At 48.6% G+C, this 14,493-nt stretch overlaps 1 protein-coding gene across 1 annotated transcript; it reads right to left on the bottom strand.

The window, feature by feature from the left end:
- LOC6566380 lies at positions 1-9,289 on the bottom strand. Its single transcript, XM_043215998.1, has 7 exons — positions 9,039-9,289; positions 5,538-8,925; positions 5,223-5,460; positions 4,248-4,484; positions 3,728-4,176; positions 3,485-3,654; positions 1-3,407 (listed from the first exon to the last, which is right to left on the bottom strand). Exons 1-7 carry the CDS (start codon positions 9,287-9,289, stop codon positions 122-124), a joined length of 8,019 nt encoding a protein of 2,672 aa, XP_043071933.1. The 3' UTR covers positions 1-121.
- Positions 9,290-14,493: the final 5,204 nt, after the last annotated feature.

The following is a 14,493-nucleotide window of genomic DNA, read 5'->3' as shown; positions in this document are numbered from 1 at the left end:
TGCTGCTGCTTCTCCTTCTCTCTTTGCTTATCCTTGTTTTGTTTTTAGTTAGTTTTTGATTCGCTTTCCCATCATCACTGGCAGGATTGTGTTTTATGTTTACATCTAGTTGCAGGCAACATCACTCCTTGTGCCCCAGTTCGCCACCTCCTCCACCGCCAGCACCTGCCCCACCAGATCCTCCGCCGCCCATATGTTGTGGTATAACCGTTAGGCTTTTGGGTATCCTGGACATGAGCACACTATCGATAAGCTTCTGCTGCTCCATCTGTTGCTGCTGCTGCTTCAGCGTAAATGTAATACAACCACCAACACCAACACCAACACCACCACCAGATCCAGTTCCTGATCCTGAGCCACTTGTCGCCGTTGCTGTGGCTGTTGCCGTTGCCGGCTTGGCAGTCAAATGCGGCAATTTGTTGGCGGCGCCAGCAGCAGCTGTGCCATTTAATAGATACTGATTGGCATCCGGAAAGTTCTTCCACAGCCAGGAGCTGTCGGTGCTGTTCAGGCTGACGTTGTTGCCATTGTTGTTGGCGCCACCACCGACAGCAGCAGCAGCTGCTGCTACCAGTGCACTGTTCAGCAATGGTTGATAATTGCCTTGCGAGGATTGAGAGGTGTTGCTGTTGCTGCCGCTGCTGCTGTTGCCGCTGTTGTTGTTATTGTGGCTGTTGTTATTATTATTATTGTTGTTGTTGTTGTTGTTATTATTGTTATTGCTGTTGTTCTGCTGGGGATTACTCAGCGGCGGCATCGGTTTGGGTTGCAGGCGTGTTAAACGCAAAGCGCTGCCACCCGGCAGCAATGTGGGCAACTGTTGCTGCTGCTGCTGCTGCTGCTGCTGTTGTTGTTGATGTTTATGTTGCTGCTGCTGTTGTTGCTGTTGCAGTTGCTGCTGCTGCAGTTGCTGCAGTTGATGGCGTGCGGTGTGCTGTGCTGCTGACATCTTGGACAAGGCAGCAAACGATTGCGATTGCTGTCCGGTCGTCTTTGGCTTGGTGGCACCACCGGCACTGGCACTGGCCGCCTTGAGCGCCTGATCACGTTGCAGCTTCTCGCGCCGCAGAATGCACATGCGATTGTAGTCAATGATGGAGATGAGATATGGCTTGCCACTGGACTGCACCTGCACCTGGGCGGGCAGACGTCGGCCGTCGGCCGTTTGGAATAGCGTTAACGTTCGATTTGGCACCCGATGCTGGTCCTTGAGCGGTATCAACGTTGGCTTCCAGCTCTTGCTCTCGTGCCGCTCCTGCGCCGACAACGTCTCCGGCAGCATAATCACACTGGGCACATTGTTGTTGGCCCGCGGCAATTGCAGTCGCTTGCCAGCGAAACCAGCCATCTTAGTAGCAGCTGCCGGCGTTGAAGCAGCTCCAGCAATTGACGCAGCCGCAGCAGTAGCTGCTGCCGCCGCCGATGTTGATGGTGCTGTTGAACACGCAGCAGTTGCAGGAGCGCCAGCACCAGTGCGACGACGCTGCAAACTAATCAGCTCGGGCGGTGAGCTGAGCAACTGTGCCACATTCGGTGGCGGCTGCTTGGCAACCTGCCGTTGTTGTTGTTGCAGTAACGCGGGCGTCGACAGGATCGACTTCACTTTGGTCTGGAGCTGCAGCGACGTTGACGATGACGACAACGACGACGATGGCGTCTCATTGTGTGGCAACTTATTGGGCATGTCCAGCAGCTTGTGCGGCTTCTGTTGTGGTTGTGGTTGTTGTTGCTGCTGCTGTTGCTGCTGCTGCTGAGCTGCTGTCAACGGTACAATCTCAACGGCCGCCTTGTTGTTAATGCCCAGCAGATTGGTCTTGAGTATGCTGCGACTATTTGCCGCCGCACTCGTTGTGGGCACCAGTGGTGGCGCCTCCTTTGATGTTGCTGTTGCTGCTGCTGCAATCGCAGCTGCTGTTGTTGTTGTTGCCCGCGACAACTGCTGCTGCAAATCATCAATAGCTGCTGCTGCTGCTGCTGTTGTTGTTGCTGTTGTTGCTACCTTGCTGCTGTTGGCTGCTGTGGTGTCTTTGGGTCGCGCTATTATGGTAACCGCATTCGAGCTGAGCTGCTTGGTCAGCTTGTCGACGGATGCATTGCAGAGACGCTCCAGCGGATCCTCCTCAGTGTCGAGTGCAACGTTCTCCACATCGTTGTAGTTGTTTTTGTCATTGTCATCGTTATCGTTATCGTTATCCTCATACTCATCATCGTCATCATTCAGCTCCACAAGCGGTATGAACGACTCGGCTGACGGCGGCTTCTGTTGTTGCTGCTGCTGCTGCTGCAGCTGGCTGGAGGACAACAGCTGCTGCTGCTGCTGTTGATCCGTGCTGTTGGTCAAAGCGCTGGCAAGGACACTGCCAACATTGAGCGATGAGCAGCCGGAACTGGCATTGGCTGCACTAGCCGGCGACAAGGGTGAGCAGGAGGCGGAGTTGTTGGCGCTGGGATTGGGAGTCTGATTTGAATTTGGATACAGAGATGTCTTTGCATTGTGGGCGCCACTTTGATGATGGCCACCGCAGTGTCCATGATCATAGGAGTTCAAACGCTGACGCACTGTTTGCGTATAGACGCTGGCATTGGAGGATGCGTGTGGGGCGAGTACGAGATCCCCATTGCGATAATACTTCTCCAGCAGGATGAGATGTCGGAGGAAGCTGCTCTGATTGCCATACGGCTTCTGCAGCTCCTCCCACAGGCGACGTGTCGGCTCATCGTACTGCAGGAACGTCTGCACTCGTGTCCAGCCCTCCGGTGTGCGCTGGCTGCTGCTGCTACCGAACGGCACCTTGAACTGCACACCCAAATCCTCCTCGCCGTGGAAGAGTTCACGCATCGAGATGTTTGGATTGCCGCGCAGCACATTCGATATATCCGACGATGATGAACCACTGCCACTGCCACTACCACTGCTAGTGCCACTGCCAGTGCCAGTGCCAGTCGTTGATTTGCTCTTCGAATTCTTATCCAAATTGCCGGCGCCGGAGGTTGAGCAATTGGAATTGGGCGTCGTCGCTGTCAGCTCGCCAGCCATATTCTGCTGCTGCTGCTGTTGCTGCTGCTGCTGTTGGAGTATGGCCTTCAGCTTGGACATCTGTTTGCTGGTGCCGGCGCCGACAATCGGCGTCGTTGATGAGCTGCTCGAATTGGAGTCCGTTGGCCCATCATAGTCCACAACCATGGGCATCTCGCTGGACGCATCATCGCAAGCGCCCGACGAGGTGACAGCCGTTGCAGTAGCAGCAGCGCGTGTGGAACTACGACGTCCTGCCCCTGCCGCACCTGCCCCAGCTACTCCGCCAGCAGCGCCGCCAACTTCACCAGCTGCTGCGGCAGTCGCATCATCCTCATCCACATCAGATGCATCGTTGCTGCCATCCTGCGGATTGGGCATCTTGAGCAGCCTGCCAAAAATAAAAAGAAATATGATTAGTAGTGGATCCTTTGGAGAATGCGTGTCGTCGTCTGGCTGGCGGCTTACCTCTTGCGATAGTTCTTGATGAACTCGGCCTTGTTGGACTTGGTGCTGTCCGGCGGCTTCATCAACAGATTGGCAAAGTAGCGGCAGAGTTTGCAGACGGCGGTGCCGACGCCCAATTGAACCTGAATGCCCATTTCGGTGAGGGCCTTCTCCAAGCGATCAGTGTCCTGCTGAAGAGTCGATCGAGATCGAGATGTTCATGTTGATGATTAATTCGCAGAACGAAGCTCAAGCAATGCTTACCGAGGTGATATGGTACATGTTCTTGCCGAGACGACGCTTGCAGAGCGCACAGCCAGAGGATTGGATGACCGTATTGTAGTGGGGTACGCAGAGTGCCACATTAAGGGTGCCCGGCGGTATCTCGAAACGCAGCAGACACTTCTTGATGCTCTTGCGGACGCTTTTGCGTTTCAGCGTTTGACCGGCGGCCTCGGCGCAATCCTTCACGGCGCAAATCCGTTGTGCACCCGAACCGGAAGCGGCGCCCGTCGAAGTCGACGCAAATTCCGTATCGCCCGCATCCAGATTGCTGCCAGCTGCGCTGCTGCTGTTGTTGTTATTGTTGTTACCCGTCTCCAAGTGGCCGGGCGCCGAGAGACGCTTCTTGTAGGAGGGCGCATTGGCGCGTCGATCCACATGACGGAAGCAGGCATCGCACAGGCAATTGTCCACCGTCAATTTCTCCTCATCTGCACAACACACACAAAAGCGAAACGACTTGTTAAATACCATTCGATAAAGAGAGAGGGGGAGAACCTACTTTCGAGTATCTTCTGCTGACGCTCCACGGACTTGATCTGGCCAACGTGACAGGGTGTGTCATAGAGTCCGAACTTGCCGCTGCAATAGTAGCACTGATCATTGCACAGCCGGCCCGGATGGAACTTGAACGAGGACGCCTTCTCCGGTATGAGTATCTTCTCCTTCTCATCCTTCTTCACCATCTGATAGAAGCCATGCTCCATCTGACCGCCATGGCCCTCTGAGTGCGATGAATCTGTGTGTGCCACAAAACAATTCAAATACCCATTTTAAACATTACATAAAAAAAAAGCACATGCAACAAATACCTCTATATATATATAAATTACAACAACAGCTAGGGATTGCACTGCAACCTAATCGATCTACTTTGCCCCCTTCTCAGCCCTAGTTCCATAGTTCTTTGTTGGGTTGAGGTCTTCTATGTCCCTGAAAATCATAGTATGCATCCCTGGGATGCTGCGTCTGCTTCTAGTTAAGGCGACACATTCTTGTAGGATGTGCATCGAAAAGCCTAAGGCTTTTCTTTCCCATAATTATAGCTTGCTTAATCAAAATCGGATAAATAATTAACTAATTGTTTCTTTGGTAGCTGCAAACTAATCAACTTAACTTTCAAGTGATCTACAGCCAAATCTTTGCTTGATAATCATTAAGAATATTGCAGAGATTAGCTTTATAGATCGAAATAAAGCTGCTCATATCCAAAACTTCTTCTCTTCTTCTATATTTTGAAGCATTCTCATTTTGTAACAGACGAGTCATGTTCCTCTACACACATATAGACTTTGGCATATATCCTTTTAAATACGATATAAATCATAGCTGATAAATGGTTATTTTAGATAACATATCTCTAATCTCAATTTGATAGGCTGTATTTGGGCGCATAAATAAAAAGGAGACATAACAGAAACAGAAACAGAAACATAAACAAATCCAACAAAAACAAAAACAAACAGCAGACACCAACCCAGGCCAGATCTGGAGGACGAAATGTTGTTGCTATTATGTTGCTGCTGTTGCTGTTGTTGTTGCTGCTGCTGTTGTTGCTTTTGATTGCTGTTGTTGCTATTGTTGTTGTTGTGGTTGTTGTTGTTAGTGGAGCTGTTAAAGCGGTTAGTTGACTTGCGTCCACCACCACCAGCAGCAGCAGCGTTACCCGAATTCAATTGATTGTAAAGATTGGATCGATTGGTCGCACCTTCGTTCTGCAAATTGAGAATGGGATTGATTAGAATTGTTGGGCACATTGCTGACAGTGTTGATGGCGTTGTTGCGCACTTACCTCATTCTGTATGGTGTAGTAGGAATCATCGGCCTGATGATCTGTGGCACGATCCGCTGCACCATGACCGCGTCCGCGTCCCTTTTGGAATGTCATCTTGAGCGACTGGCGACGCACGCCATGCGTCGTCGACGAGCTGCTCCCACTGCCACTGCCGCCACCGCCGCTGCCGCCGCCGCCCCCAGCAATGCCACCTTTGCGTGTGCCAGCGGATGCAGTAAAGCTGCTGCTGCCACCACCACCACCGCTGGTACCACCACCTGTGCCGCTGCCACCCGCTGCAGCAGCACCAGCGCCGCCGTGTATAACGGTGCCCGTGGGCAGACCCGAGGCACCGCCAGCGCCGCCATTGCTGCTGCGATTCAGCTTAATGACGGTTTTCAGCGTCCCACTCGATTCGATGTGAATGGTGCTGTTGCTGCCCCCTGATGATTTCGATGTGGAACGTTTATTGCTCTGGTGGTGGTGCTGCTGGTGATGGTGTTGGTGGTGCTGCTGCTGCTGTTGTTGTTGTTGTTGCTGCTGCTGCTGCTGTTGTTGCTGCTGATGTTGGCGCGTTTGCGTGTGTATGAATTCCTGACGCACCTGCTCCGCGGCCTGATGCGTCAACAGACCCAAGTGCTGCAAGTGTCGCTCCTTTTCGCGTCGCAACTTCTCATCGCCATCGGGCTTCAGCTGCTGGAGCTGAAGCTGCAGCAGTGCAGCATTGGCTCCATTCGCCTGTTCAGCGGCAACGGCAGCCAACGGTTTCTCATCATCTTCGGGCTCATCTGCTGCCCCCGCCGTCGCCGCCTCCTCCTCCACGTGCTGCTCCAGCTTTGGCTTGGACGTCTCGTGCTTGACAGTCGTGCTCAGATCACCCTTGAGCTCCAACTCCAGCTGCAGGGCAATCTCCGACTGACTGACTGCATCTGTTTTGGCAGTGGACACATTTTCCTTGTTCTCCTCGGGATAATTTTCGCTGCAATTCTCGCTCAGAATTGCCATTTCAGCATCAGCATCATCATCGGCGACCGCATTCGCTTCGGCCTCCTGCTCCTCGGTTAAGGGGGGTTCCAGCTCCATTGCGATCACCGGATCTATGCCAGCCGACATATTGAGTTCATCGACTTCGCCCAACTCTGTCGTCTCTGGCGTCGTTTCCTCAGATTCCTCCTCATCGTCGACTGCCTGCTCCTGCTCCTTGGATGTATCACATTCATTGCCATCATTAGCTGTCAGCTGCTGCTGCTCCGGATTGTCTTTGCTGGAGCTGAGCGCATTGCCGCTGGCATCGACAACGCCCTCTTTTGCCAGCTGCTCCATAATCTCACTCTCAAAGTCATCATAGTCATCTGTTTTCTTGGTGTTGGCTGCTGCTGCTGCTGCTGATGCTGCTCCGGCTGCTCTTACCAGCTGTTCCTCCTCCTCCTCCGCCGGCTCAATCATGCCATTCAGATCAATGGCGGCGTTTTCTGCTGTCTTGTGTGGTTTCTCCTCCGTCAGCTCATCACCGCTTTCGTCCACACGCAATTCACCTATGCTTGCCGAGCTATTCTGTTTAATCTCCTCCGCATCGGCCGACGCCGCATCTGCCTCCGCATCCATCTCCAGTTCCTCCTGCTGCGTCGTCGTTGTCATCTCCAGTTCAATGTTCCGCTCTGGCTGGGCGACAACAACTGCTGCTCCCTCGGCTGTTGCTTGTTCAGCTGCCGTTGCTGCTGTCGTTGTCTCGCTGGCAATTTGCACAATCTCGCCCAGCTCGGGATCCTTTTCGATGCCCAAATTGTTGGCCAGAAATTCGGGTTTCTTGTAGAACTGCTTAACGCTTATGACGCTGACGCCCTCGCTAAACAGTTCGGGACTCAGCGATGCCGCTTTGCCAGCCTTTACCCCCGCCTCAGCCTCAATCGTATCCGGTTCTGGTTCCGTTTCGGTTTCAGGCTTATCCTTAGCTGGTGGCTGCTTTATGTCATCGATGACGAGTGTATCCATTATCGTCTCGGTGTCTGTGTCCACTGTGAGCGGCTCAATGCCATTGGCTGATGCACTGGACGTGGATGCCTGTTCATCTGCTGCTGCTGCTGCTGATGCTCCTGCTGCTGCTGATGCTACTGTCTCCTCCTCAGACGCTGCAGACGCAATCGGATCGAGTTCCCCAAGATCCAATAATAGTTTCTCATGCTTGATCTCGGCAGTGGCCAGCAACAGCTCGTCCATGGTGCTTGACGCCAAACTATCCTTGGAATCCTCATCCAACGTTGAGCTTGTCGATGCGGATGCTGCTGCCGCCGCCGCTGCCGTCGTCGTCGTCTTGCCAGCGAGCAGTGAGAGGCGATTAGTTGAACCGACACGACGACGCTTTGTTGGCGGCGTTGGCTCGACCAGACCAGGTGCAGGTGATCCCCCCTTCGAGTGGCGCGTTGCACGTGTACTGGTCGCTGTGGTGCTGGTGCTTGGAGTTGTTGCAACATTAGCACCACCACCACCACCACCTGAGCCACCAGAAGTAGGCGTCGATTTGTTGCTCTGCGGTCGGCCGCGTCCACGTCGATTTCCCGTTTGCGGTGTGGGCGTGATAGCGGGCATTATTATCTGCTCCTCACTGTCCGTTGGCTCCAATTTAATCACGGGCTTCACATCCAGCTGGCCATCGCTGGCAGCGCTTGACTCATGCTGCTGCTCGTCATCGTCTTCGGTTTTGAGCTCGATCTTTTGGCATTTAAGGCTTAGTTCGGTATCATCATCGGAACGCTTGCGTTTCGAAATCGACAGTTGCTCCTTGGCTGGCTCCGGTGGCTCGGGCGGCGCTGGCTTTTTTCGCCGACCCCTCGCTGGCACAGCAGCCGTATTAACCGTTGACGATTGCCGGCGATTGCGCGTGACGCGTGTATTGTTTTTTTGATTATTATTATTACTACTACTACTACTGCTGCTGTTATTGTTGTTGTTGCTGCTGTTGTTGTTATTATTATTGTTGCTATTGTTGTTGTTGGCCAGAGCGAGCTCCTGAGCGTGCGCTTTGCGTGTGACACGATTGCAAGTGGCTGGCGTTGTTATCGTCGTCGTCGTTTCCAACTCCTTGTCCTTGGCGGAATTAGTCGTGTCTTTCGTTTCCTCATCGAGGAGCTCCTGCTGTTGCTGTGACAGCTCCATGGACTCATCCTCTTTAGCCAGTGCCAGTGCCTGGGCGGCCTCTTTGGCTTCTTTGAGCTCCTTGATGGATTTGCGGCCGCGTATTGGCATTGAGACGCCACTCTGGCGTTCCGTGGAGCAGCTCTTTCTTTGATTGTGATTGTAGCTGGAGGAGGAGGAGCTGCTGACGCTCGGCAGCTCCTCGCCATCGCTGACAGCGGCTGCTGTCGTCGTCGTCTCACGCTTAGAAGCTGATGATGATGTTGCTGTTGGTGTTGATGTTGTTGGTGTTGTTGTTGGCGACCAGCTGTGCTGCAGCAGCAGCGGCGAAGAGTGACGCGTCACGCGCACCATTTTTGTGGCGCTCAGTGCGAAACTAGATCCAACTTCGGCGGATTGTGTCTTGCGTGGCGAGGGTTCATCATTACGTTGCTGTTCCTCGATTTGATCTGGTTCCTTATCCTTATCCTTATCTTTATCTTTATCTTTTTCCTTATCCGGTTGCTGTTCAGCATCGTCAGCTGAGGGAGCAGCAGCAACTGCTGTTCCAGCTGCATCTTCAGTGGTTGCTCCACCTCCAGCTCCAGGCTCCTCACTTGATGATGACGCCTCCAGCTCGAGAGTAGGCGATGATGCATTATTGTTATCTGGTTTTGCTGCTACTGCTGCTGCTGCTGCCGCTGTTGCTGCTCCTCCTATTGCTGCTGCTGCTGATGCTGCTGCTGTTGGTTTACGCGCCGACATCCTCGAGCCGTCACTGGACAATAGTGCTGGTGACGCTGCTGTCGACGATGTCGACGCTCCTATTTTGACGCTTTCGTTTCGTTACACTTCAGCATCAATTCTAGCTCCAGCTGCTTACGGCGTCCAACCCAAATATCGCAAATCTCTAGCGGCGGCACTTGTAGACACTTGAACACCTTGTGATTTGGTCCCATTTGTTGACTACCTGTAAAAAATAAATAAAAAACCGATTGCGGTTGTAATTGTGTTAGTTTCATTTTTAGCATAACAATAATTAATGCTGGTTTTTAATACATTTTCAATCCCCAAATTCCACATTTACTACTACTACTACTATTTTTAACGCCTCAGTGGCACATTAACAATCACCTTTCTCCAACTCTCTTCTTGGTTCTTTACTGTTATCAGCCAGCATTTAATAAACAGGTTTAAAACGGGGGTCAAACGCTTTAAGTTTCAATTACATATTATGTTCTCACACCTTGGAAATTCAAAATGAGAGCTCATTCGAACTTCTCCCTCTAACCCCCACCCCCTCCCCTTGCATTTCCCAGGAATTTTTACAATGAGTTGTCAAAAATGATATTAAACCGTTCTTTAAAAAAAAAACACGTTTTAAACTTTTGAAAATATAACAATAAATGAATTTCCCTAAAATGTGTGTAAATATTATGAAAGCTAATTAATAAATTGAAATAAATCAAGTATATAAAGCCTGAGATAACACACAGGTACAATGGATGTACAAAAATTCAACTAAAACCCTTTCGAACCTAAAAGAGATTTTACAAATATCACGCATACGTCATGTGAATATGCAAGGCAAAAAGGAAGAGCAAGGAACAGGAATAGGAGTCAAAAAAGAATCTGCATCAACAGAGAAACGCAAACAAACAAACAAACAAACACACACACACACTAACACACAAAGAAACAAACAAACACACACACACACGCACACTAACACAGAAAGAAACAAACAAACACACGCGTCCCGCTGTGACTGTCACTTGCACCCCGATAACGTCGTTGTTGCCCCATCCCTCGACACAGGCAGCCAAAAAGCAAAACGAGTTTGAAAGCAACAGCAGCAGCAGCCAACAACAACTACCGCAACAGCAGCAGCAGCAGCTGGGGCCGCCTGAAGAAACTACATTACTAGCTGTGTGTGTGTGCGCGCGCTGAGAGAGGAGCAATGGCGTATAACGCCATTCAAATTGTGAGCGCACACAGCAAATTCATAGGCAGTAGGCGAATTTGGAGCGTCGCTGCCAACTGCGACCGATTCGGAGCGAGAGCACATGCGAATAATTACAGCAAAAAAGAACAGGAAAAAAAAACAGACACACTGACGTTCGCTCAGCCTGCTGCTGATCCTGTCACTTTATTGTTCATAGCAACGCAGCAGCAGCGGCGACAGCGACGACGCGCGTGCGAGATGACAGGCGCCATTTTTTTGCGCTGCCAGCGACGACGGCGAGCGCATAGACTGACACTGACACAACAACGAAAGAGAAGAGCGAGTGAGAGCAACTAAATTGGTTGTAACCATTTTTTTTTTTTTTTTTGGCAAATAAATACATGCAGTTCGCGATCGCATAAAATTATGCACACAGAACTCGACCTTCGGCTAGTCAGTAGTCGTCTATGTGTTTCTTTATAAAGTTATAAATGCAGCAGAAACAGCAGCAGTAGCACACAGGAGAAAATCTGTCTCCATTTCCCACTTCCACTTACACAAGAAAAAAGAGCACAAAACGGATTTAATGACACTAACACACACACGCACACACACATACATAAACGCTGCTCACAATCGCGCACACACACACACACACACTAGTGCAAGCGGTGCGCTCTTCTCCGTTAAATGACAAGCCGAAGCCGCCACCACCCTCTGCAACGAAGGCGGTGGAAGTAGAAACACAAATGACAGCGACAACAAACAGCGAATAAAGGCAACAAAAGCGAAACACAAATAACACAAAATCAAAATGAAGTACACACATCAATTTATGCACAAAGCACAACATAAAAAAAGGAAAATAAAATAGCATTGACACACACACACACACTTATATGCATTAAAGGCTCCGAGTATGCAAAAAAAAAAGGAAAAAGAAAAAAAAAACGAAACAGGAGGAAAATTAAAATAATTGATGCAGTTGTAAACACTTACAAGCACACGCGCACGTAGCCAAAGCAGCCGCCGCGGGACATTTGGTATTTTCTTTGCGTGCCTGCTGCTTTCTTTATTTTCCGCTTAGCTTGTCACTTGCCAAAAATTTACGACACTTACTTTCTATTGCGTTCAAATAAAACGACACCCGTTTACTCTTGTTTTAAATGTTGCTCCGTTTGATCAAATCTGGCTTCTAGTCGTGTGCTGCACATCAGCGTTGCCGCACGCAGGGATGTAGGGGTAAATATATCGATAGCAACAAAAGTATCGTGCCGAGTCCATCGATACCCACACAATTCGAGCGCAGCAGCGATTATTAGGTTTCACGTCGGCCACAACAATTAGCCAACACAATTTGTTATTTGCAATTTCAGCTTGAAAACTAAATAAACTAGCTCATACAATTGATAAAGCATAATATAAATCGCATTCATTTGATAACACTAGATTCGATAGATATACACTTGTGCACAACTGGAACTGGCCGCCCCCTAGATCAGATGTGCGTTGAGTGGGTGGGGACTGGGCAGGGGGGGGTGGCGCCGAATTTGAAAAATTATTTGCCGCTAACTCACATAAGCTGAGTTTCATACAACATACATTGTAAATATGCATTTATAAAGTATACGCTTTATAAAAAATAAACATTTGATTGCAAGTAAAACGAAATGTAAACAAATGATTTGCAGCAAATAGACTTGTGTTCCAATCTTAATTTAACTGTTTTATTATTCAATGATTTCTGTTTGCACGATCCGAAAATACAAATAAATATTTTTCGCAAATCAAAGTTCCCTCAATGTTTTAATGAATCCCTTCTCAAGGACTTGCCAATTTAGAGGACACTTACAATTTGGTTACACTGAAAACATGTGTTCAATTGAGTTTATTTCAAACACTCGATGCAAGGACGAACTAGCCATATCCACCTAGTGGGTGAGCCAAAGGCACCATCAGGTGGCCGCGGTGGCTTAGGCTGAATTGCACCAACGCAATTAAACACTTAACACTTTTAAGATTCCACCTGCCGCAAGAAGGGTCACAAACATAAAGCGAGTAGTAGTAAGATAAAATTTGTCTTTATTTTTTTTTTTTTAAATCGAGTCCATAAGCAATTATTATGTGCTTGCGCCGTTAATTTTGTTTATGTTGCATGTTTTGTTCAATGTTGTTGTTTGCACTGATTTATAAGATTTTTTTTTTGCTTTCGAGTTTTCGAGTTTTCTTTTTAATTATGCATGGGAGCATTTTTGTTTGCGAATGATTTGCTATATACGCATACATGCAAATATAATATGAATGCATGTATGTACATGTACATAAACAGACTCGCACACACACATTCACAAAAACACACATACACACGCAGCACACTCGCAACTACACACACATACACACTCACACAGAGAGAGAGACACACACACACACAAAACAGTCACATAGCCACAACGACGATACTTACTTAATTCTCTTTTCTTTTTCTTTTTTTGTATTTTTCAGAGTCGCCTTCGCATCATTTGCGAATTTTCCTCATTTATTGTTATTCAATTGTAGCGAAATCAATTCAGAATTGAATTCAAAATTTCAAAGTCGTTTGTCGAAACGCGGTCAGTTTTAATATACAAATGTACAAATAAACTGCACAAGCCAAAGCAGAGAAAAACAAAAAAAAAATAATAATAATAAAATAAAATGCAGAACCCGAACCGACAGAGTTGTGAACGCAAACACGGTACGAAGTGAAATAACAAGGCAAAATGGCAGCGTTAAACATGCCAAAGAGAGTCACAGCGAGCAAGAGAACACGAGAGAGCGCGAGCGTCACAGCGGCGAAATATGTGTATTCGCCTCGCCGCCGACTCTCAACTCGACTCGACACGACTCGTCTCGACTCGGCCACATGTGAGCGCCATATCCGAGATACTTTTATGCCCTACTGCCAAACAAAAATTTGCATTAAAGGACCCATAGAAAACACAAGCGTTAACAATTATGCGTTAAGTGTTTTTGCTTAATGTATTAATCAATTGTTTGCAGCTCCCACTTGGACAACTTATTATCGATAAGCTATCGCCACTGATGTTGTTACTAGCTGCTGAACAGCAGCAGCAGCAGCAGCACACACACACACTCACACACAATTCACGCAGCTTATATGCATAGATGTGGTAGATGGATAGGGTGCGAGTAGGGTACACACAAGTCGACCATGGTGCCGGCAAATTAACAATGCTGCTTACTTGTTTTGTATATTCTGCCTCTCGTTTTTTTTTTTTGGCTATTACCTGCCAGGACAACAGCTAACAAATATATTTGCTTCGTCGTCGGCTGGGGGTAGCAATAAAACTGAAAACAAAACTAAAACTAAAACTAAAGACTTGCGAAGAGCACTCACAATATTAGTATGCATGTACTTTGATTCGCCTGATGTGGCTGCTGATTTTTCGCTGTGCTTTTTCGTATGCAAATTCATTTATTCATATCGCTTTTGTCGCTGATTTTCTTCAACAGTTGTTGCTGCTGCTTGCTGCTGCTGCTGCTTCTGTCACCTCTTCTTTCTCTCTTTTGCAGTTCTTTCGTTGCTTTTGTTTCTTAGTCGGAAATGGTAGAGGAAATGGAAATGGATTTCTTTTCAAATATGGCGAAAATGCGAAAAGTCCCGAACCGAGTGCATTAGGAATATGTTTGTTTGTTTATTGTTTTCCTTCTTCTTTAAATTTTAAATTGAATTGAATGAAATCAATGCAAATTATTTGCTGATGTCAGCTAATCTCTCGCTTTAATCTCGGCTTGTTTCTATTTCTGTTTCTTTCTGTGTGTTAGGCAACGTTAACTGAAGTGGAACAAACATCCTGCAATTGACAAAAGGGAGTCCCGTTTCCATTTTTTGTTGTGGCAAGTAACCTCTGTGTGTGT

Source organism: Drosophila grimshawi, unplaced genomic scaffold, assembly GCF_018153295.1.
Source record: "Drosophila grimshawi isolate 15287-2541.00 unplaced genomic scaffold, ASM1815329v1 contig_848, whole genome shotgun sequence".
Classification (NCBI taxonomy): Eukaryota; Metazoa; Arthropoda; class Insecta; order Diptera; family Drosophilidae; genus Drosophila; species Drosophila grimshawi.
This window is presented reverse-complemented; position numbering and strand designations above follow the sequence as displayed.